At 40.0% G+C, this 26,015-nt stretch overlaps 1 protein-coding gene across 2 annotated transcripts; it reads left to right on the forward strand.

The window, feature by feature from the left end:
* Positions 1-424: 424 nt before the first annotated feature.
* On the forward strand, positions 425-17,011 carry LOC126100981 (uncharacterized). 2 transcript variants are annotated; one of them, XM_049911645.1, is made up of 7 exons: positions 425-479; positions 3,299-3,398; positions 3,491-3,578; positions 8,396-8,519; positions 13,616-13,681; positions 15,441-15,470; positions 16,670-17,011. In XM_049911645.1, exons 1-7 carry the CDS (start codon positions 453-455, stop codon positions 16,895-16,897), a joined length of 663 nt encoding a protein of 220 aa, XP_049767602.1. In that variant the 5' UTR covers positions 425-452; the 3' UTR covers positions 16,898-17,011. The 2 variants fall into 2 exon arrangements, with proteins under 2 accessions (XP_049767602.1, XP_049767603.1); XM_049911646.1 differs by lacking the exon at positions 8,396-8,519 and adding an exon at positions 10,289-10,406.
* Positions 17,012-26,015: the final 9,004 nt, after the last annotated feature.

Raw genomic sequence — 26,015 nt, forward strand, 5'->3', positions numbered from 1 at the left:
CTTCATTCTTTTGAGTAATAACGATGTCATCAGCAAACAAAACAACATTCAGGTATTCCTCATTAGTTATCTTAATTCGTCATTATTTATCTTCATTAGTAATATATACGATCGTAACGTAATTAATTACGTCAAAGATCTGAGTTAAGAGACAAAAACATATAGGAAGTAAGTACACAAAGTCGATGCATCGCATACATCGAAATCGATGCATCGATATTGTCAACACGTGTTTTTAAAATATCGATGTGTATGACGTATCGGTAAACCTGGCCCGCGGGCTGTCCCGGCCTGGCTGTACTGCTGCTCCTGCTGCTACGGCCCCGAACTTTTTGCCGGCCGCCTCCACTGGAGCGCGGCATCGCCGTTCTTGCGCGGCGAGGCGCCGTATAAAAGCCTCCGGGCGCTGCTGACAGGCCATCCAGTGCTCTGCCCGCCCCACTGTGGTCAACATGAGCGTTCTCCGGAGGACCATGCAGGTAAACCGCTCGCCACAGCTCCGTTCACCGAGTCTCATATCTGCAAATATTTGTAACTGATCGTGATTTCATACCGCGAATTATTTTCAACTGCTTCACATTTCTCATCGAACCGAAATATCCGTAACATAATACCGTCAGTTTTAGTAAATTGCGCAAATAATTTTTCTGAACTCAAAATGTAAGAAAAACCAGTTTTTTGCATAGAGGCATACTACATTATCCCCCTCAGGGTGATTCGCCAAGTTTCACACCTGCAATGTATGATACTAATTTCGATTTCATGCGGCAGGTTCTATTCAGCTCCATATTTCTCATCAGGCCTAAATATATGTGCGCATATATTCCGTAAATTTTAGAAGAATTCCTAAAAATGTTTGTCCGGTCTTATAGTGTAAAATAATACAACTTTTGACGCAAATTCGTCGGTGTTAAACCAGTTTATATCACTTAAAGGCAGCTGTTTTCTTTATGCTAACCTAGAGGCAAAGTGTGCCTCAAAGTGTGCCGTGGCTCCATCGGCATTTCCAAAGTGAAATAACGTCAAACGTAGCAAACATGCTATGGTTAGTTGCCGTGTCGAAAAAACCTCTTCTGATTATATCAACGTGATGTGTGCTCGTTCAGGGCTAATAGTGTAGTAAAAATTACGACGGATTCGGTGCCTCCAGTCACCCGTAAATATAGTTCAAGTTATTTCTATATTAGTTCCTTACTTATTTCGTTTCTTTGTCACTCTATAAGAGCGTCTACATCTACGTGATTACTATTCACAATAATGTGCCTGGCCGAGGGTTCAATGAACCACCTTAAAGCTCTCTCTCTACCGTTCCACTCTCGAACGGCACGCGGGGAAAACGAGCACTTAAATTTTTCTGTGCGAGCCCTGATTTATCTTATTTCATCGTGTTGATCATTTCTTCCTATGTAGGTGCATACCAACAGAATGTTTTCGCAATCGGAGGAGAAAACTGCTGATTGAAATTTCATGAGAAGATCCCGACGCAACGAAAAATGCCTTTGTTTTAATGATTGCCACTCCAATTCACGTATCATGTCTGTGCCACTATCTCCCCTATTTCACGATAGTATAAAACGAGCTGCCCTTCTTTGTACTTTATCGATGTCATCCGTCAGTCCCACCTGATGCGGATCCCACACCGCACAGGAATACTTCAGAGTAGGGCGGACAAGCGTGGTGTAAGCAGTCTCTTTAGTACCCGTTGCACCTTCTAAGTGTTCTGCTAATGAATCGCAGTCTTTGGTTTGCTCTACTTACAATATTATCGATGTGATCGTTCCAATTTAGGTTATTTGTAATTGTAATCCCTAAGTATTTAGCTGAATTTTCGGCCTTTAGATTTGTGTGACTTATCGTGTAATTGAAATTTAGCTGATTTCTTTTAGTACTCGTGTGAATAACTTCACACTTTTCTTTATTCAGGGTCAATTGTCACTCTTCGCACCATACAGAAGTATTATCTACAACATTTTGCAAGTCGTTTTGATCATCTGATGACTTTACAAGACGGTAAATAACAGCACTATCTGCAAACAATGTAAGACGGCTACTCACATTGTCTCCTATGTCGTTAATAGAGATCAGGAACAATAGAGGGCCTATAACACTTCCTTGGGGAACGCCGGATATTACTTCTGTACCTAGCGACTGTACCTGCGTTAATCAGGAAGTTCTGTACCCCATCGAAAGCTGACACTGCTACTGTCCCTCTGTACGAACTGTCGAGACAGCCAGCGAACAAAATCATTAACAATGAGACCAGCTTGTAGAGTATTCATTGATATACTAAGATTGATTCTTCTATTCAGTCCTTTAGGAAGTATTTACTTCTACTGCCTTTATTGTACTTTTCAAAAGCTTACCATTTATTCTACTGGTAGGTGTGACGAAGCAATTATTAACAGGTCAGTTGATAACAAGGTCGCTGTTATTGAGCACAACAGTGACAAGGTTTGCAGTCTTACCTTAGCTGCGCTTCTCATTACATCTACATCTATACTCCACAAGCCACCTTATCGTATGTGGTGGAGGGTGCTTTGTGTAGCCCTGTCATTTTACCCATTTCCTGTTCCATTTGCGAAAGCTTGTAAGACACTGTGTGAGCTAGAAACTGTGTAGTTTTACGTTCAAGAGCTTTTCATGAGATATACGTAGGAGAAAGTAATATATTGGTCGACTTTTATAGAAACGTATGTTTGTCTCAGAATTTTAACTTTAAACCATAGCGTGATGAGGAACGCCTGTGTTACACCGTCTGCCATTGGACTTGGTTGAGCATCTAAGTGACGCTTTCTCGCTTACTATATGAACCTGTAACGAAATGCCCTGCTCTTCTTTCGATCTTCTCTATTTCTCCCTTCAATCCTATCTAGCAGTATTGAACTCTTGGTCGAACGAGGGTTTTGTAAGCTGCCTCCTTTGTGAGTGGACTATATTTCCTGAGGATTCTTTCAACGAATGTCTGGGATATGCCTCACCTGCGATTAGTTTCATGTATTTTTTCCAGTTCGAATCTCTATATACGCATAATGCTGGATATTTTATGGATGTGACTGCTTCCAATGATTGTTCTGCACTCGTGCAATCGTACAGTTACGCATCTTTCTGCCTGTTTACGTGCAATATGTTATATTTACGTTAAGAGTCAATTTCCAGTCCCTACACCAAGCTCAGTCCTCTGCATATCTATCCGCATTTCGTTACAGTTTCTAGCGTTACAATTTCTGTGTAATTCTTTACATAAGCGCTGTACGAGATATGGTACAGTTCATGAGTATACAGAGTTGTCTGTGTACAGGTGGCGCTGGTGTTGTGCTGCGCAGCCGTTCTGCCGTGCGTGCTCGCCAAGATGGAGGAGGGAGCCGGCAAGCGGGTGGCCAAGCAGATCCACACCAAAGGTGAGCGCCATCTGCAAGCCAAGCCCCGACTTACAGTTCCCCCCTTGCTGCTCCCAGTGCCCCCCTGACCCCCCCTGTTTCTGTGATTGCAGCCGCAGTGGTGGACTCCGAGAACGACCACAACGCCGCAGAGACCGGCTTCGGCGGGGGCGGCGTCGGTGGACACGGAAAATACTTCCAGTAAGTTGGCACCACTATTTTAGACACACTCCTCTTAACAAGATATACATAATTTCATCCATGAACAATATTAATTTCTAATGGTTCCCTTTTTTTTTGGGGGGGGGGGGGAGAGGGGGGAAGGGACGGAAGTGAATGAAGAGTTTTCTGTTCCATTTATGCAACATATTTTGACGACTGACCCAGACGTTCCGATCTGTGCTGCTATGCGTACTCGCTGACTGGGTGCTAATCAACAAGCTCGGAGGAAATGAGTCAGTTGTCAAAATATTGTGTATATAAGTAATGAAAGCAACAACTGTACGCTCAAATGCACGTCATTAATCAGTCACGCCGAGAAAATCAGAAAAAAACGCAATAAGAAATTCTCCCTGACGAAACTAATACAGTGAACTGTTACTGCATTCGCATCTTATCTATATTAGTACTCTACGGGGCACGCTATACCGTGCACTCCGTGTCGTCGGACTGTCATTTCACTGATTTCATGGCACTGAGATCTCTCTTGCTTTAGAAATAACAACACTTACTAGATGCAATGACGTAATCAGATTGAACTGTTGTCTAGGAGATCCAGCCTGTGGCAGTTAGGCCGACAAATGCTAGTCTTTCAATTTTATGCGTGTCGATGTTGGCGAATGGTGATAGGGACAGCACAATACCCCATGTCCGAGCGGAGAAAATGTCCAACCCAGCTGGGAATGGAGCCCGAGGCTTCTGGGACAGACGCAGCTACACTAACCACTCGACCATAAGCGGAGTTATTTGGCTGCAACTCTTTTAGAAACCTCATTTTAACAGAATACCGATACTGTAAAACGGGCCAAGTAACTTTCGTAGAAACGCAAATGCTCTCGGTGTTATAAAATTATTGTCTCGCTTGCAGTCATCCCGGAAATGAGTAATACAAATTCAGTGGGTACTACATAAATTTGGACTGCTACGAGGAAATCATAAATCTCAATATCCAACCCGCTGCTTTAAGTGAAACGTCATACTAGAGCTAGGATATTGTAACATGCATTGAAAAAGCATCAGATCGTAGTATAACGCCTAAATGACACACTGTATACCGCGTTTCCATGAATATGCGATTATTTAAGTCGAACGTTGTTAACTAAAGCATTAGTTTGTGTGTCAGACCACAATTTATATTTGATACTAAAAGTCATGGGAAGTAGGTAAATGCCGGCCGGTGTGGCCGTGCGGTTATAGGTGCTTCAGTCTGGAACCGCGTGACTGCTACGGTCGCTGGTTCGAATCCTGCCTCGGGCATGGATGTGTGTGATGTCCTTAGGTTAGTTAGGCTTAAGTAGTTCTAAGTTCTAGGGGACTGATGACCACAGATGTTAAGTCCCATAGTGCTCAGAGCCATTTGAACCATTTTTGAAGTAGGTAAATTGTAAGCATGCACCAATCCAGTTTTAGACATTAACAATGTTATTCAGAGGACACTGAAGGTGTAAGAACTAACACGACCTACAATGAGAGCAATTTCAGCATGTCGTACTTAGATATGATTCTTAAGGCGGTTACATAAGACGAAAACAGTAATAATAGAACCCGTGTTTTAATGTTGGTAACATTATTTCACAGTACATAAGTTACCTGTCCATACTTCAGATTTCTTTAAAATTCAAACTCCACATTTCACTAAGAATGCAACTATTACCGCTACAATTTTTTCCACAATTTCACTATACTTGATTCGGTAAAATTACATGACGGGGTCCATTTAACGTAACGACAGAATATGTTCATGGTCACCTGTCACTTAAGCCTAATCGCAAGATCTAATTAACAATACCTTAAAACAACACTCTTTAACGTCAGGAAAACATTAGGGAAACGTGACTTTGAAATAAATTGTTTTTTACGTACATCTTCTGTCCCCTTTTTAAATATTGCAATGTCTTACCAAAGAAGTCGTAAATGTTTCTCCGATATGTGGCTTGCATTATTCAGGTTATAAAAGTTGCGCTAAATTCTAAAATGTTTCAAACTCTGTAATATAGCTAAACAGCAGAAATTTTTTGGAATGTAATCTGTTCTAGTTTTGAGCGCAGAGAAGCTCCAAATCGACTAGAGAATTCAGCGATTTACCTCTCAGTTCTAATTGCAGGAATTCAGTGATTACATAGAATATCTGACACTTTTTCTTAAAAAAAAAAAAAGAATATTCCCTGGGTTATTCAGAGCGAAACACGAACTGCTCGTACCAGAAGGAAAAACTTATGTCTCGTATTCTTCTTATATCATGTGTTACTGTGTGTAAAATTCTCAATATTCTTCTTGGATTTTGCCCCCTTCCATCATTCACGAACCAGGGTTTGAGAGATTGGGGGGAGAGGGGGGCGGGGGAGTTAGTATTACGAATATTTCTCACTGAGGCTTTCTTCCGACCCTTGTTTATGCAGTCCATTTTCTCCAGCTCATGTCCTAGCTCACAGAGCTACCGACTGAAGATTTCACTGGCCATAAATTGCAAATAAACGGTAGTTAGTATACAGTATCAAGCTAATAAAGGCCAGGTGCAATAAAAGTCAGTACACTGGCTTATTTTAAGATATAACTTGATCAGAGGGATTTTAGTGGGACTGAAATTATTTTGTTTTCCGTTTTCAATTGTGGTGTATTGTTTTTGACTTTTTCAGGTGTGATGGATATCGCCGCTTTTTATCCCATGTTATTGTGCACGCCTAAGCTGCTCAACATCGGTCGAAACGACTTGACTAAGTTAACCTGTTACGACATTTGTGAATACCATATATTCTCTACATCTCTCCTGCATTTAATTTACTTTTATCCAGAGTGCAGCTTTCCACAGATGGTACGACTGAGTTTTTGGATCAGCATTAGAGTCATGCACGGTGTATATTTCTGCGCGGCTATCCTGCTTCTCGCGCTCGGGCCTGTACGGGCCACGGGCTAGCCCGCAAGACCCACCAAGGCAACTGACTGCTGCCAGCTGCGACAACGGCGCCGGGCTGTTATAGCAGGCCAGGCTGCCATGCCACGGAGACAGGCCCTTTGCTTACAGATTCAATGCTCCAACCTGTCGTCTGTGCTACAGTGTGCCTTGGGTAGTATGTCTGCAACATCCTAAAACGAACGGGGATAAAAAATTATAATCTGAGGTGTACTAAATAATTTCTACTTTGTGTCAATAGATTTATACATTGTGACTATAGGTGACTCCAGCTTACAAGTATGTAGTTCCATGAAATACGTGAACATACGGTTGTTTAATTCGTTTGCACTGTTTGAAAATTATGGGGTGTAATTAGCAAAATCTGTCAAAAGTAAAGATATTTTGTGAGTGTTATTGTGGTCACATACGTCCTCTTTCACCCTTTGCAGTTTAGAAGATGGCAGGTGTAAAAAACACCCAACGAAAGGTCATGTGCAACTTGTATAGAAACTGGAGTTGTAAAGTCAAACGACGCAAAAGGGAATCAGTAATAAGAAGGGAGTTCGATAGGGTCGTAACCTATCCCCAATGTTATTCAATCTGTAAACTGAGCAAGCGATGAAGGAATTCGGGAGAAATTTGGAAAAGGAAAATACAGTTCTGGAAGATGAAATAAAATTTTGAGATTTGCTGGTGACATTGTAATTTTATCAGGGACGGTAAAGGACTTGGAAGGTCAGCTGAACGGAATGGATAGTATCTTGAAAAGAGGACGTAAGATGAACAGCAAAAACGAAACGAAGGTAGCGTAATGTAGTCGAATTTGGTCAGGCATTTAAGAGGGAATGAGACACTAGAAATAGTAGATGAGGTTTGCTATCTGAGCACGAAAATAACTGATGATGGTAGACTTAGAGAGGATATTAAAAGGCGACAGGGAATAGAAAGACAGATGTTCCTGAATATTAGAAATTTGTTAACATCGGATATAAATTTATATGCTAGGAATTGTTTTCGGAAGGTAGTTGTCTGGAGTGTAGCCTTACATGAAAGTCAAATGTAAATGACAAATAGTTTAGATAAGAAAAGAATAGAAGATGTTGATAGATAATGCTAATGGGTAGATCAGCCAGATAATGAGAAGATACTCTTTAAAATTGGGGGGGGGGGGGGAATGAACGTGACTAAAAGAACAGAGTAACTGATGGGACACATTCTGAGACATCAAGGAACTGTCAATTTGATAATGGAGTGAAGTGTGGAGAGTAAAAAATGTAGTTGGAGAACCAAGACTGACTTCAGTAAACAGGCTCAAATGGATGTAGCTTGCACTAGTTAATCAGAGGTGGAGAGGCTTGCACAGGATAGAATACTGCAGAGGGTTTTCGAACTGGACAACACAACAACAACAACACTCTTCTTGTGTCTATATACTGTACCTGACTGGAGGTAAAAAATATCGATAAATTGGTGTTAGAGTGGAACATGATAAATGGAATGTTCATTAAAACCATTGCGAACCCTTCCTGCATGGTTGGTCGATGTAACAGTAATAGAAGATAAATACAGGGCTTCTACAAACGGACGCAGAACATAGAGCAGTAGAGGCGACAGGTTGGTCCAACGAGTAGCCATTTTTTTTTTCTGCGCGCATACTGGCAAAGCAACTGGACAGCGAGGTGCGTCAGCTCGGCTGTGTTGGTCTGGTGGTTTGCGCCCAGCTGCGCAGTAACCGAGCCAGCTGGGCTGGCCTATTGTACTGCGCGGGTCAGGCTGCGAGCCACGGGCTGAGCGGGCTCACACTTGCACGGCGCACGACTCTGAAGTGCGCGCAACTGGCGGACGGCGAGAAGGGCTGATGCAGTGAGAGCTGAGAGAGAATGGTGTATGTTGTGGTGTGCCGCAGGGACTTCTACATGCTGCTGTACGGGCCACTGCAGATGGAGTACGGCCACGTGTGCGAGGACCCCGAACGCTGGGAGCAGCGCTTCGAGCGCAGGGACTTCCAGAACCACAGGCACCAGGGACAGGTCCTCACCGAAAACTCCTCTTATCTCTCATCTGCTTCCAGCCACTCCTTCCGGTGCTGCCTTTCTTCTCTTTCTCTCTGTTCCCGCAGGATTCAGTCTGAGCGCTCGCTCGGTACAGACTTCTTTGCTTTCGGAGCTGGTTTTCGCACTGCCGGAACAGCTTGAGAACGGTGACACTGTCTCCCTTTCCCTCCCCCGGTTTCTCGATGAGAATATCTCACGGTAGCGAGATTAGTGAAACAAATCATTCACAGCCAAATGTCTGAAGCAAATAGGGAACACTCTTTTGCGATACATTTGAGTTCGGTTTAGGGAGCATGAACAATGGTAGATTGGGAATGTTCATTTCTCTCTTATAAAAGAACTGGTGGTAGGAAGAGTTTGCATGCTGAAGTATTAATGCAGAATTTAACTACCGAATGTAACGGCAGACTGTAAGGACATTCTTACTTCCTTCCCTATCTCTGTCTTTCATACTAACAGTCGTACATGTTGCCACCTTTGCGAAAAGATTTACTCGATGCATTAGAACATTCACCTGGCACTAAACTAAAGGTATAATAAAACCACTATAGATTAGAATACATAGGTTCTCTGGAAATATAGCTTCATATCAAAGGTTGGTCGACACTTGAGATTCAATACGACTGTATGAGAAGTACACAGTTAATTTATGAAATCTCCAGCCTTTCCAAAGGGATTTAGTTGTCCAGTACCGAAACCTGACGGTGGACTACATCAGGAAAGTATGACATGTTCGTAGTTGTACATTGGAGTCATATTACTAAACTTGAGTGGTTACGAATCGAATATTCACGCTCTTATACTATAATCGCTGTTGGGCCTCTGTTTTAAAACTCAGAATACGTGAAACCCCCATCCGACACAATTAGCGGATTTTTTACCTGAAAAGACGAAGGGTTATAGCGGGAGCAGGCAAGTGATGGACCAGTTAGGTATCGTCAGAACGGCTCCAAACATGGATGTTGAGAGGCTTCACATCAAAGGAGTGAGTGGTTTCGCTAAATTATTTTAGGTGACTACCGGGGATCGCTCCTTCAACAGGCTCAGGGCCGACAACCTACGCTTGTGTTATTCAACAACACTGGTGCCCCAGTTGTTACCCATCGCCCTTCCTTCCTTTCCAACAGTTCCCAATACAGATTACGCTGGACAATCGCTCTGAGTGGAAATGCTCACGTATTCCTTCAGCCATTTCGCTAGCTTCGGCTCTACTCCAGACTTCTTTTGCTTCATTTTTCGACAGAGTTTGAGCGCTGCCTCCATCTAAGCATGAGGACACGAGTCTTTTTCCCAGCTTACGGCATACTTTTGTATGTTTTCTCTATTTGTGTATGCGGTCCCCAAGCATCCTGCCAGCCACTGTCTTCAGCTTGGCCAGCGATACTACCTCAACGGCTGCACGACGCGAAGCATTGCTCTCCTTTTCATTGACCACTTTTCCCAACACTTGAGTGCTTTAGTTTTAGACTAAAGCGAGCGTCTTCTGCTATCACTCTGAGGACACCTGCTTACGTTTCCTGCCTCTGCACTGACTCGTCAGCTACTCAACGGCTTAGCTTGCTGAACGCTGGCTCCGCGTGACCTCAGCCAGCGCGGCCCGCTTGACTTCTTCCACTGTCACACCAGGACGTATGACAGCCCCGCGCGCACGTGACTTTCCTGCATTTGCACCGACTGACCATTTCTGTCTGTGTGTGTGAGAGCTTGTGCTTGCTGGGGTAACGGCTTTGTCCGCTGTCGCGCAGGTACCAGCATAACCCGGAGCACGACCACTACGAATTCGGTTACCGCCGAGGAAACGAGCACCACTTCCAGGAGCGCTACGAGAAGGCTCTGCCGCACGCCGGACACTTCAAGACCAAAGTAAGGCGCAGGCGCACCGCCGGGCTGCCTCCCTCACGCCTCCTCTGAAGATGCCGCCACTCTCGTGGTCGAAACGATCTTAGCGTTTGTTTCTTATGAGGAAGGTTACACGATTTGCTTATCCATTGCACCACACGATGGCGCAAGGGCATCTGAGACGAGATCGTGAGAGAGGGAGCCTGGCATTTGCAAATCGCTACTTGAGCCTAATCTCAAAGCATTGCGTGGTTTCTGTATCACTTTCCAGAATATCAAGCGTTCTCATACAGCCATTATTACGTTTCTCAGCGTGAATTGATATGTGTAGTTACTATTAATTCATCCAGTTTTCCTCACCAACATTGCTCTAGCACATTTTATCTGTTACTATTAATTCATCCAGTTTTCCTCACCAACATTGCTCTAGCACATTTTATCTGTTTCTCCATTCACTTTACTCAACACCTGTGACAAATCAAGACTGCGGTCCCACATTTCCAGAAGAGAAAATACCATTTGAATATAAACTACAGGGACAAACTTTGTGCATTCTCCTGACTGGACAAGGGACAAAACGACTTATACCACATTTTGTCCGTAAATGACACGTTAGTCTGTAATGGTCCAATCACAATACAAAATAGCGCTATTAACTTTAATTGGAATGCCTTCCGTGCCTTGTACTTCTAGCGTACATTCTTTGGGAAGTCGTTTGCCTCATTGGTTCCGGTATTCCAAATGCCTCCAGATAGCGTCACAGAGAACCTTGTTCACACATGTACAACCTTCTAAGGGGGATATATAGCTAATGTATTGTCTATAAACAATTCGAAAGTAACACCACCTGCCGCAACACCAAGTGCACATCCTACGCTAGAAGAAGAACAATGTTCCCCAAAAACTTTGAGTACTTCAGTTCGTTAATTTCTTTTGGGAGAACCACTAGTTCACGCAAGCACTTTACAATAATATCTGTCAAAACATTGACACTGCCGTTGCTACTGCTGAAGCTCAGTTTATTCATGATCATTTGTTGCAGAACATACATCGTGATTGTTGTATTCGTTGATGATGGCATCCCTAACAAAGATCACTTCATCAGTGAAGAAATGTAATGGGAAAATGGGATTTGTCGAGGCAATCAGTGATGAAGTGTAATGGGAAAATGGGATTTGTCGAGGCAATCATTACTAGAAGGTGCAATTCATACATATTGCAGGTGATAGAGGCAGTACCAGTTTTAATGAGAATTATATAATACAGTTCCTGTTTTTAGACCACACTGATGCACCACTTACTTAGAGTTTCTATTAAATTCTCTGCATAACCAAAGTAAGGAGATACCAGTAAGAAAAACAACATTAACCACTGAAATAGGGGCTGATGTGGCTGAGTTTTGTTCTTTTCCTGACAGGAGTAGTCTACCGAACTTTGTCCCTATAAGCCTGAATGTTCTTTTTCCCATACAGTTTCTTTTATAGCAGCTTATCTCTTTACACACGGCTAACTTGAAACTAAAAAATGTGTTGCTAATATGCAGACAATTCAGAATGAATATAATGATTACACAATACTATAGCATGACGCTAAATCGATAAAAATTACAGAGGATTTTTTTAAACATAAGGCATAGGTTTCCTATAAGACTCCCCTTGGTCGCACGGACGATATCTAAGCGGTAATCCATATCACGGCATAGGTTCTGAAGCGTACGTGGAGACAGCGACGTGAACAAGTTAGAAATGAGCATTTTGAAGGAGGCTAAGCAGGCATATACATAAGATCTTCCACACAATCTCATAGAATCAAATCGATAGTCAGGCTTCGAGATTTAGGTGGCCAATAGCGTCGTCCTGCTCAGAACGACCAATCGGACGGGGTTGGAAGATGCTGATTTCGCAATGTGCCAATCTCCATGTCCAAATGTGAGGTGCTCCAACTCTTCGAAAGACATTACTCGTTGAATCCGAATCAAGCTGAGGCATCAGCCATTAATTATGTCCAGATAAATGTTTGTTGAAACAATTAGCTCAACGAAGAAAACTGGAGCATTCAGTTTTTATGCTGACATCGCACAGAATATATTGACATTGGATGTGTGTTGTTAATGTTCAGTTAAGCGTGAAAGGTTCTCCGAATATTGTACTGGTGCACCTTGTCACTTAGGTGCAAAGTGGCCTCACCGCTACAAATAAGACGTTTCTTCCCCCATGGCTTCCAGCATTACCGAAGTATAATTGGTACTTCTGACTTCTTTCAGTCCCTGTAAAATCTGAATAACGTGCTATATCGTATTCAGCTTCATTTTGACAAAGCGCCAAACTGTTGTTTGTGGCATCTGTAGCTGCCTACTTGATGACTGCATCGATTTTCGTGGACAATGTTCCAGCTAAAGGCCAATTCTTTGATCGTTTTGTTGTAGTACACGTAGCCAGCCAGTACTTTTTCCTTCGCACAAACAATCTGTCTCTTCAAACATTGGATTTTGTTGCCATCTGGAAGTCCTTGACTGTATTGCAGTCTTTTCTGAAGTGTGATGACTGAATGACAGTTATTAAACTGAAACACGCAGGATGTCTTCTGCGCGGGTTGTGCCAATGACACAGAACTTTTCATTTATGCATCACCGCGCGGTCCCCCTGCTTCCAATTCACTGCGCTTGCGCAACAATCGAAATTTTGACGTTTCTTTTAAGTAGTCTGTAATTCTTGTTGACGTGTCGCTATGCATGCAGTAGGTACATCTGTTTGTAATCGTAATATTCATTTTGAACTGCCCTGCACGAACTGCATACCTACCACTAACGTGTACGAATGGGGGAGAAACGAATACGAGAAGACGCGTTTTACCTTATGAGTATATAACTCTTGGAATGCTGAAGACTGTTACACCTCACACAAACTTGGCACTGCATGGTCCCACCTTCGCCCGTGGCGGCTGCTCTTGAGCATGTCTACGGCTGCTGAAAACAACAGCGCTGGCTCACGCCTGGCTTGCAAGTTACATTAACAGCACGGCACTGCACTTCTCTGGAGGGCAGACATGGCATGGCAGAAATATTAATAAAAAATACTCACAGATTAATATTATCTTAAGTTGTGTCGGATGATATTCATAACACACAGTTCGTGAATATTGTACTGAACACTTTTATATCACTGTTAGAGATGCATTCTAGCAGATGTGTCTGGAACTCGTTGCTAACGCAGGATGTCACGTCACTTTTCCAGGCTCGCTGGGGAGACAAGCATGGAGGCTACGGAGAGCACTACTGGGACTACAACCACGCTGGACACGTGAGTACCCCCACTCAGTATGTAGGCTCGTAAAACGAAATTAAGTCCAGTCATTGGTCTATACAACTATTCTGGTCGCAGTGGAAGAGCTGACAAACCTACCATGTAATTACTGTGTATGGAAGACCCCGCAATGACTTTAGGTGCAGTTATAATGTGTGTTCATAAATTATCTTTAAAGCTTTATATTTCAAGAACTTTAAAACCTTACTAGATAATAGCAACTCCTTTTCAACATGAGAGAAGTTAACTCTACCGTTTTGTTTTCTCATTTATACACGTCATTGTGGTCTCCCCTGGTAACACGGTCAACGTCTAGTCGGTGTTTAATTTCTCTCCATGCACTCTCTAGGAATTCCCCGGCGGTATGCTCAGAAGTATTGCGAATGCGCGTCTTCACGCCCAGTAGGTGTGTCTCCTTGGTACGGTACACCTGATCCTATACGAAACTTCGTACGAAGAGGACCAGTGGTCTGAGCTGAGCACTGAATCGGACAATCTCGTCTAGCCTCCCCATCCGGAAACTTCTCATCCGGAAAGTGGTGGACTTTTCAAGAACAGTAAGATAGCGGCCCATCTTGATGATATATGACGTAAGGTTGCAGGTGTTCCAATTGTGACACAACAAACCCTTGTAACATGTACAAGTTATCATCACTGTTGACAGCGGATTCTTTGGAAAATAATGGACCAATCTTGCACCACATTTTGACTTAGGAACTGCCTCTTTCCATTTCACCCGTAACGTGAGGACACTCTGATACCCGTATATGAAAGTTATATTGGTCCAGTTTGCCGAATACATTGACTCACTGCATCATCAGGGAAACAAATCCGTTCCTAAAAGTCATTGTTTGTGTCAACCTTTGCTGGAATATCCATCGCAAACTGTTCGCACTGTCTGTCTGTTTGACAAACAAGCAGCACCATGTAGATATAAAGATGTAGTCATCTACGCAAGATTTTCTGCACTGTTGATCGTGGCATTTCTCTGGTGTCAACATACTAATTTTGTCGGACTTCTTGCAAATATCTGTGCACCTTTTACGCGTTGGCGTCTGAAACAGATGGACGACCCAGCTAATTTTTATGTAGAATACTGCTAGTTGCCATAAATGACATATACCATGCCCGAATAGATGATCGAGACGGTGTTTCCCTTCCACACTGTGTCCGGGAGTTCCCTTGTACTTGGATATCGGACATCCTCTCCATGAATCAGCCCACACTGTGAAACCACAAATTCCGAAGACCCCTGTGCAGTGATATGACAGACGACGGCGTTACACAAGTCGTGCAGCAGCCAGACTGCACCATGTTTCGTTAGTTTTTTTGCTTAAGTCGAACAACGTAATATGCTAACAAGAATAATTGTGCTGAAGTGCAGTTTGTGGAACATACTTTCGAGACTGAAATGCAAGCCAGCCCATTATAGACATGGGTATCGTCAAGATAAATTGTTTACTGGCTGCATATGATTTACAGACTGAACAACTTTATACAAAAGAGATTCTTTTTCAATGGTGAATGCTCTTTTTTGGTTCAATTATATTGTGTGTTTAATATCACCATGGACTAGACGTTAGACCTGACAGTGAATGAAATTATTTCCCTATTTATCTAACCTATTGTTGAATTAACTAGCGTAAAATATGTGTTGCTTTTTTTTCACAGCCATTATTCATATTTCTCACTACTTCAGATCTTTGAATTTAGTACTAAAACTTCTAAGACACAATCTCTTTTCCTCCTTTTCCAGCACGAGGATGGCGGTGATGACGGCGGTGATGTAAGTACTGTTTATTTGCTTCTATTTTGCTATTCTAAGGTGTATTAAATCGACTAAACTGTGTGGTATAACTCCGTACTACGAATCGGGCAGTGCATAGCACACTACTTGAGTACCTCCGGTAGCAAAACTACATGAGTATCTTAGAAAGTTTGGTGACGGAGGAAATAATGGGAGGTATGAAGTGGCGCCGCACAGGTTGAGATCTATACGTTCGTCATTATTAATGTTTTGTCAATCCCAACACATCTTGGTCCCCTGTTGCATCGTTAAAACTCTCAACATGTGACGTTCTTCATCTGTCATCCGATGCTGTGAAATGAAAATGAATAGCAAAACCAATGGGGCGCGGTTTGCAGACTTCAATATAACTATTCGCGACAAATAGCTGAAGGAACAGAGTTTGTGACCACAAGTCGCTGAGGTAGAAACCGCACAAAACTAGTTTTGAATAGAAGTTCAAAATCATCGAAAAATTACACGGAAAGAGATGACGCCAGGTATTCTAAAGAAAGAACATCCGAGTAAGGACATCGGTAAAGGTTGAACACACATTGAGGTCCTAGTTGGCCGTTCTTTAAGTACAGATTCCGCGATCACGACTTAAGCATAAACCTGCAACTGTAATTCGGTCAAATTGTGGCTTTAGATTCACTTTACCTTTAACTCGAATAAAAGAGATGGCCTGCGAAATATACACGGTTCCGCATCATCGCGTCATGTGTTATTTGCGAAACAACTAGAATGAATATTTAGTTGCTGCAAGTTAGTATCGCGAGGAAACGCAACGTTTTCAGCCTTCTGTCAAACGAGAGGTAGGCTGAAATCCTTTCGTCATATGCGCAACAATAATGACAGTTTCCGTTACCAACACCATTGTCCGCAGTGCGGGCCATCTGACACACTCAAGGCGTTCGAGCGGCCACCAGATGAGTGCTTCGATGAAACACAGACTTTGCCAAAGTTGGCTTTATCTCTACACATCGATAAGTTAATGTAACTTGTAGAGAGTTATTGTAAGCTGCAAATGTATTGCCCTCTTTGACCCACACACCCCTCTTGTACGGCTCAAGGAAAAGTGAACACATTCAGATAAAGACATTGTTAGTGAGATGGCAGATGATAACGTGTTTAGATACAAATAGAAGAGCAGGCTGAAAGCTGCCGGTGGGCTCACGACCTGTTTGGTGTTGCGGCAGGGTGGCTACAGCGAGCCCGTCCCCGAGTACAAGGCGGCGCCCGGCGCCCACCACAAGGTGACGGCCAAGAGGCAGTCCGACGCCGCTGCCGCCCCCGCCGCCCCCACCGCCTCCGAGGCCCGCGTCAAGAAAAGCGCCGGCGAACCTCGCCTGGTGCTGGACGTGGCCACCGGGCGCGTCGTCGACGAGGCGTCCGGCCAGCAGTTCACCCTGACGCCCGTCAACTGAGCTGGCTGCACTGACCGCACGACACAACACACACACACTTTTTATACTTTTGTACCGTTTTTTTGTTAATTTTCTTATTTTGTTGTATTTTGTTAATAAAATTTCAGATTTACACTACCTCTCTATTACTTTTAATCATCACTGACGTCTTAACACTTATCCTGTCCCACATATTCCTTTCCTTGAACGAATCTACGAAAAACATCCTCATTTCTTATTTTATCGATCCACGTAACTTTCAACATCTGCTGTATTCCTGTTGCGAATATTTTTAACAACTACTTTTTAACTACTGGCTGAACGTTAATGAAACCTACAAACTGCAGGAACGTATTCTTAACTGCAAATGGAGGAAAACAGGTCTTCTGAAAATGCGTCCAGAAGTGTACGGTGTTTGTACAACGACAACATACCGTCCTGGAACACAGTACAGAGTTGCATCGTATCCACGTCACAACAGATGTTCAAAGTGGTCTCCGCAGGATGCGTGCATTCTCCTGCAGAATACAAAAACCGTACTATGGCTTATTCCATGTTGGCAGGCGACTTGTCTGAAACTTGTATTAGGGTCTGTCTCAGTATCCTGTACAACCCGGTCCACCAAATCTAGTTTATTTGTTTTGTTTTAGGGTGCAAACACAACCAGGGCCATACGCAGCCATCCAAATCTGGTGTACACACAGTCCGCCGTCTTCCTGCACGTTCGTCTGTCTGAAAGAACTCATGATCACACAGACGCTCAAAATGAGCTTGAAATCTTGTGTGAGGATACTTATTTTGGTAAACCCATGTTACCTTGTCGCCATTTTCATCTGCTTGGTCGTACACGAACACCATCTCGACTTGTTCCCCACATGAATACCAGACCCTTCTGCTGCTTACAGTACCCTGTACCAACCAGACAACATGCAATACACACTGAGAACACGACATGTGGATAGAGAAACTGTCCCTCGTCAGCGCCATCTATCGTGGCAACGATGCATTTCCGGACACATGTTCATAGGATCTTTTTTCTCCATTTCCGGTTAGGAATCCGTCCCTGCAATTGTCGTGTTTACTAACATTCACCCTGTATAGTAGTACTAAAAACAATCAAATGGTTCAGTTGAAGAATCAAGAGAATATATTAAAAATTTCACTCGACAAAACCATAGGCTAATAACCCTATATTTGTAATACATCCCTGGCACAGAGAAGTATTCTAGACAGATTAAATGTGGCATAGTCAAACCTGCTTATGTGAAAGGTGACAAGAAAGACTTCAAAACTTATCATCCAGTTTCCTTATTGACATCTCCTTCCAAAATATTCTAAAATGTGATATATTTAAATCTGACTAGAAACAATTTACCTAGCACATCACAGATTAGACTAGAGAAGGGTTACTCGACTGAGAATATTATTTAAGCATGCATTCACCAAATAATACAACCCAAAAATAATAAAAATAACCAATTAGTATTTTTGTTACCTTTAAACTCGTTTACTTGTGTCGATCATGTTAATGTATTAGAAAATATTATGTTGTATGGTAATAATATCTTAAATGACAATAGCTTTGAATTTTGTTAAATGATTCAAACAATGACAGAAAATTTTACTGACTGAAGAGATCAGAAAGGGAGACTCAAAGGGTTCGATTTTGGGTCCATTCCTATCTACACACTAATAATGAAGCTGTAAAACTGTCATATGTATCTGTTTTTCTGTTTGAACATGGTGATCTCCAAAAATTGATCCATTTAGTAGGTCCTAGCTCACTTTTCATTTTCTACTAAAAATCGCTTGTTTCACTCATTCTTTTCATTAGAAACTGAAAAAATAAATAAAAGAATTATAGTGATTGTAAGGACTCTATTCTTTACTTAAAATTTTCCCAGCCATAACACTTTTATGATCTATTCTTTGTAAATTTTTTGAGATATGGCTTATTTTCAGTTTTACCACATTCACATATAACTTTAATTTTCTGGTTTCTACAAATCCAACAAAACACATCTTTTTGATATTTATCTATATAAAATTCAATAATATTCTTTTTCGGTAGACAGTCACTGTTTGGTATTGTCAATTTAAAGATTATAAAATTTAATACGAAAAAAATTTTTAAAAATATTCACAGAGTGAATTCAATGTCAAGAATTTCGTTATTTCTATTTCTAAGTTTCTTCAATCCCTTCTATTCATTTTCAACTTTTCATTTTTAATTAATTGAAAATCCTAAGCAGTATTTAATTTCGAATATATATCTGGTAACATAATCTCAAACTCATTATTAAGTACCATTCAAATTTTTCCTCCATATCTGCTATATAAATATTCAGATCCAGTAACATTATATAAAACATTTAATTCTAATTCTATTAATTTTTAATGTATTGAAAAGGAACTAAAAAAATGTTGTAATTTAATCTCAAAGAAACAAGAAGAAAATTTGTTCAACTGTCATACCAGAGGAATACTCTAAAAAACTTTTTTATCATTGAGAGACAAAGGACTAATTTCGAGATTCTTTTATTACTTCTAGTATTAACTACCTTCTTTGTTCTGATGTTCTGGCATAAAGATGTACTGTGTAGTTTGATGTCTATGTGTGTGTTAAATGAAGGTGTTAAATGATGAAAAATGTGTTTTATAATTTCTGTCAATATCAAGCCTAAATCCCATACCAATGGAGTACAAATTATTCTGTTAATTCAAGAAGGCGAATTTTAGATGGAGGCGATGATCTTTACGACGTCGCTGCTCAGCAATAGAGGTACGTGATTGGGCTCACTACTTTCCTTTGGTGGCCACTAAGATTAATTTCGATGTGTTTTTGCTGAGACATTCAGAACCTGCAATCTTCCTTTTCGTATAAAAATAGGAGTCCGACTGAAAAAGAAATTTTCGTAAATTTAAATAATTGCAATTCTTTTACCCAGGCCATGGGGAATGATAGAAAGTACGTGCCTCTACCCTGATTGTACGTTCGCAATCTCCGAGTGTGTTACGACGTAATTATTTTACACAAAAAGATTAAGATAGATCTTTTTCATCAGATCGCAACCACTTGTACACAAATGTACATATCGTCTGAATGTGTGTAGTCAGTCATGTGCATTGTTCTAAAGTTTTTCTGTTAATTTTCTGTGGATTGCATCTCTGCAATTAATTTTTGTTTATGCCGCAAATTGCACTTCATGCAAAGTATTTGTTACGCAAGTTTCAGGCTCCATTTAATGTAAAAAAATTCCGAAGTACAGCTGACTAAGCACACCACTACAATAATTTCATATCTCTACAACTACAATAACAAAAAATAAATAAAAAAACAAAAACAATAACAGAGAGAGGGTACGTTACAGTATGTATTCAAGAAAGAAAACTAGAATATTTGTATAGTACATCTTTTAAACATAAATACAAAAAAAGTTTAGAGAAGGAACAAAAAACAAGAGAAACAAAGAAGAAATAAAAAATTATTTTAAATGACAATGGATAGATTTTCCTACAGTTGGAATCTATTAATTTGTACTTTTGTGTTAAATGGTGAAAACAAGTTTTCATATATGGGTGTATTGAGTGAAAAAAATGGCAAAAAATCTGTTTATATAGTCAAAGGTCCTAATAAAAGAAAATCAATAAACCTTAAGGAAAATAAAAATATTCTTAGAAAAGAAGGATTTATTTGTATTCTATATAGTAACCTTAGACGAGAATTGGAAGCTTATTACCATCCTAAGGTAGAGCCATTTTTGAAAAAAAAAGAACAGATGGTCTTTCCACATTTAATGGAGACACTTTTTCTAAAATACTTTACTTAAAAACAATAACGAGTTTCGAAGGCAAAGAGAGTTTATTGCATAAAGAAGAAGATGAAGAAATAATCGAAGAGAAAAAATAGGTCAAATACAAGAAAATTTAAAAATTAAGACTGTTAACAACTAGAAGATGTAGAAGAAGGGTTAAAAGTAATTATTTGTAACATTAAAATGGAAAATTATCGAGGAAAAGAGAGATATATTTTTAAATTCCTAAATAATCCAGATAGTTATTAATCCAATTATTAGCTGGAAGAAGAATTTAGAAATAAAAATGTAAATTACAAGATTAAAGTGAAGCTTGATAAAACTAAAACAACACCAAACAAATGCCAAAAAAACAGTGTTTGTTGTTGTTTAATTTTTATGTATCTGTTTTAATTGTTTCGAATTTCTCTGGAATAACTGTATTATTCTGTTAAAAAAAATCTAACATTAATAGTACATATTTGTAGTTACGTCCATCTAAACTCTCAGTATACTTATGAATATAATAATCTCGAAAAATACAACAAGGATGAATTAAATTTCCATCTTCTGCTGTATAAAGGAAGCAAACATTATATTCCAAATGACTTAATAATAACAGAAATCATTCCTTTTTTATAATTTCCTTAGATATGTAAATGAACACATCTGCTTCCCGATGTGCAATATCTTTAGCAATAATTGGTTTTCCATTTAATCTAATTAAATTTATTTATAACTTACTAAAAATCTGTATTAGTAAAAGCTTTAGACAGAAATGCCAAAAAATAGATCTGTTTTTCAAGAATAAAATGCATTACTAAGATATAAGAGAAAAATCAAATAGTGTCTTAGATGAAGGATACCAAATAGAATTTTGGGATTTCTAGTATGATAAAAAAATTATTGTTATTATTATTACGTTAAATATATTTCAATTCTATCAATTTAAATCTGTATTTCATACTAGAATGTCGTGTTTCCAGTCTGGCACAGCTTTGCCACAGGAGACACGAAAGCGGTCGAAGACGTCCGTCTTCTGGTCGGCTCCTGATCGTTGTCAGAAGGATTACGCAAAGACTTCTATTATTTGGAAAAGAACAACCGGGATTTCTTTACGTAATCAGTGTGAATTTTATAATTACCTAAGGGACCTTTCACAATGAACAGTAAAAAAAAAAATGCATTTACAAATGAAATCATTAATAAATGCGGGAGCTATGAATTGTATAGAAGACAAGGAGCGGCCTTCTGTCTACGACCAGGATGCCGCAGTATTCTCTGCTGTAGTAAAGGCTGTTTGACATTTATAAAAATAATATGGCATGGAGGATAAAAAAGTATAAAGAAAAGGAACAGAATAAGAAGTCTGGTAAACACTAAATATATTCAAACAATTCTCACTAGCAAAATTAGGGCTTATTTATAAACAATACAACTTACATAATTACTTTTCAAACAGTATGGTGCGATCAGATTTCAGCCTGTCCTGTGCTGTCTCCTTGGTTCACGTTTGTCACAAATTATAGGCACTACTTTTCTCCTTTCGTTGAAGACAATTCTTGCACTGTTCAACACCTCCGATAACAATAACTTGCTGATTTACAGTTTCGAACATGAATTACTTTAATTTTATTAATTAATAATGTTGTCTGCACGCTAGCAAGACCGCTCACTTTTTTAACTTAAAGTCGACCTCCTTTACGTTTTTACATAACAAGCAGAAGCAAATTAAAATCTGAAGATCTACAAAAGTTTTCTACCGTCATCTTTTATTTAGATCGAAGCGGAACGACAGTTCAGCTTCTGTTAAAATGTTTCTTTGACTGCGCAATCGATGTATTAGCGTCCGCGCTAGATGCGCATCTTTACAGTTATGTAAATTATACAAAACAAATGTCTTGCAAAGGGTACTCAAAGCTTTCGTAGGACGGAAATACCAATAATATTACATCGCTTCCCGCGTGAGGAGTAATGAGTCTGAAAGATCGTTACGACTCACGCGCAGTCGTAATATTATTGGATTCACGTACTTAGTGAATTAAGTATTTAAGGATCTCTCCTTGTAGGGAGCAAAACAAACATAACATAAGGCACATAGAACTATATACATTTCATACTAAGTCGTCAAACCTACTCACAGTTGCTTGATCATTAACAAACTTGGTTGTGGCATGATGCCATCATAAGTGTTCAAGGATTTAACATAGGTTCTCAAGAATTACTCTCATTCAGTCAATTGAAACATTGAAATACAAACATAGATACAAGTACAAATTAAATACACATACAGATACATATATACATAAATACTGACAACAAGAAAAAAAATTCGATTACATTATTGGTGCATTTCCACCAATTTTGAACAGAACATAAAAATTTATCAATCTTTCTCGTAGCGATGTCACTCTTCACTTTGTAGTTGGAAGTATTTCCCATGAACTCGGGTGATTTTCACAGGGGAATTCTTTCATCGCCTTTCACTTTTAACTGCACTACAACTGGGGATCACCTTTTCACATTCTGGTGGAAAAACACTGGGAAATTCACTATGTGAAAGGGGGAAGCGATATTTCTTGACTTGACGATCCATCGGGTCATGTCGGGAATCAGGAAAGTTGATGACTGGTTCAATGACGAATGAGTCAGTTTGGTGGCTGTATTAATCTCATTCCAATTCATGTTTCAGCACATGAAAATACAGAAAAAAATCTGTATTAGGACTTGCTCATTAACTAGCATCTTAATCTAAGGGAATATAGAGTAAGAATTTAAGACAATAAATAATACTACATAGACTATGTACATATACATTGTATATTACTCATATCTTGTGTCTAGGTTTTATATTTTTTCGTTAGCAAATATTAGCAAAACACGTTTCGTCTTGTACAGGTCTTTCTTAAGCAATATATTTAGCAATATTGCCGTAGCAATTTTCATAGTTAAGGAAAAGTCATCATTAGTGTCCTTTTAATGTAAATATAGTAAAATCGTGCGTAGTTTATCAACGTTTTATTATTTTTATGTCCGTTACGGAGAGGAATGCTTATTGTTGAGTACGGGCCGGCGAGCAGTCATTGAATGTTGCCAGAGAGCTTCACAGTCACGTGGTAACGAACTGGCGGTTTAACAGCGTTGGCAGTCCGCGTCCTGCACAAGGCAGATAGTTCAGTGGCTACCAACCCTTCTCTTTTTTTTTTTTAAAAAATTTGTGCATTTTGTTGAATCGTGGGTACTGGAGCAGCCCGTCAAGGCGACATGGTCAACCTGGACGGTAAATTGACTGCACCAGCGACGAAGAACAGTCATCGATGAAAATGACTACTGTCACCTATTGCAGTGAGTACAATAGCTTGTCTATCCTTTGACTGATAGTCACTGTATCGTCGTTGCAACGTGAGAATACTTGTAATGCTACTTCACATGCGGAACATCACTCGTGTCCATAAGTTTATTACAGTTTTGATTCACACAAGGAATAACTAGTTTTTCGTGCCCGTACATGTGTCAAATTACGATTTTACACACGTGTCCATCATTTTGTCACTGAGTCACACGCAGCAATCCATACGTGTCCATATAGGTGTCTCTATACCACAGAGTAGCACAGGTAATGCTAAAATTACTTATCATAAAAGGATCATTTACAAAACAAACATAGTTTTTTTTTAATTACTGTCCAAGACCTAACGAAAAACGTATTTGCTATTCTGAATGGTGCTTCTGATGCACGTTAGATTTTACATGTATTTTAAATCTGATTCTTTTCCTTTTCTTATTGTTCTATAACAGCCTTTTTTTCGGTTACATCAATAATCAGTAAAATATACCCACTTTGGCGTGCCGAACAGTTCACGTTCAAAACTTCATCTAACAGAAATCAGGAAAATTATTCCTATTTCCTAGGCTGCTTTTGCTCACAGCAAATCAGATTTACATCACGTTTCGATAAGTAACTGCAGATATGCATTAACCAACGAGCCACGATCGTCAATACACACAACATACACACGTCAAGTCTTTTGAACCAATTTCCAAATTTCTTCCCCTACCGGGTAGGGTAGAAAGGTAAGAATGCTAAAGAAGAAAACTACAATAAGATAGTGCAAGGAAATGAAAGTACGAAGATAGATAATAGGTGAAATAATCAGTTGAGCAAATTCATTCTTCGGCTCCACCGTTTTTAGTGTCATCCACGTGGCATAATTTGACATCAGTATTAAAATGTCGCACAAATCCGCTTCCAAAGCATCTTCAAATATATATCTCAAAATCACGGCATGCGGGCATAGCAGAAGAATATAAGCAGATAATCTCAGCCCTCAACTAGGTGTATTAATATCGAAGATTTCAGTATAATACTCGTGACATAGGAATAGTCTCTCTAAGTTTCTCCAATACAGGACCTAATTATCATTATAAATGCATATTTCTTAACTGGTTGACTCATAGTAATAAATAAATTAAAGTTGCTCTCCAGTTGCGGTTACCATTATTAATTTCTTTGTACATTAACTATATGTTGCTGCTTATACTCGGTGTAATCTACAGATTACAATGTATCAGTTTTGCATCGTACATGGTTCTAGTGACTTAAAATATCAATCATTTGAAAGCTTAACTTAGGTTAATACTTCACATATACGGACAGTCTGGTCTGAATGAGGGATTTAAAGGAAACCTTTACTACTTGGCAAAAAGGAGATTTGCCATAACTTAAAACTAAAACAGCAGGTGGGACTTTGGCACATCCCTTACTCAATTCAACGACTGCAGTCTTTTATTGCTCAAGAAACTTAAAACTACCTTAAAACTAAAGCAAATCTTATTTTCCAAATCCGTAGAGTACCTTCTTCAATCACTTCATATCTTTCAAGCTCCATCATTACTTTGTGTCCACCTCACTCAAATGATTACGTCACCTGCAGAATACATGTACATGCTGTTGATTCACATACTTTCTAAACAGATCACACTCTTGTTTCAAGTTGCAGCTTAACATAATAAATGATATTTTTTTAATGTTTTTCATTGTACTTCTTTAGGTCTACATGGTGGTAAAGTCATTTTATTCGCGCACTTACTGGATCTGCCAACACGTAACAACCAATATGTGGCTTCCTGACTATAACAAACGGTCCTTCGCATAGGTGTTGCCACTTACGATTTTTACGTAAGATGAGAGATGGTTTGAAGTGTGTTCTCAGAAGAACACGCTCGTTCAGGCGATACGACAGAACTTTATTGACATGCTTGTCAAATGCCTTTTTTCTTTAATTGGCATGAGTTGTGAGAGAGATCAGGGCTTGTCTTAACTTATTATCTAGGTTGACTTCTGG

The sequence above is a fragment of the Schistocerca cancellata genome, chromosome 9 (assembly GCF_023864275.1).
Source record: "Schistocerca cancellata isolate TAMUIC-IGC-003103 chromosome 9, iqSchCanc2.1, whole genome shotgun sequence".
Taxonomy (NCBI): Eukaryota; Metazoa; Arthropoda; class Insecta; order Orthoptera; family Acrididae; genus Schistocerca; species Schistocerca cancellata.

What these genes read in the sequence shown, in the direction of transcription:
- LOC126100981 (XM_049911645.1), top strand. Translation starts at nt 453, where the DNA reads ATGAGCGTTCTCCGGAGGACCATGCAG. An exon ending in ACTACAACCACGCTGGACAC is followed by an intron (nt 13,682 to 15,440) that starts GTGAGTACCCCC and finishes CTCCTTTTCCAG; the next exon opens with CACGAGGATGGCGGTGATGA. An exon ending in GCGGTGATGACGGCGGTGAT is followed by an intron (nt 15,471 to 16,669) that starts GTAAGTACTGTT and finishes GTGTTGCGGCAG; the next exon opens with GGTGGCTACAGCGAGCCCGT.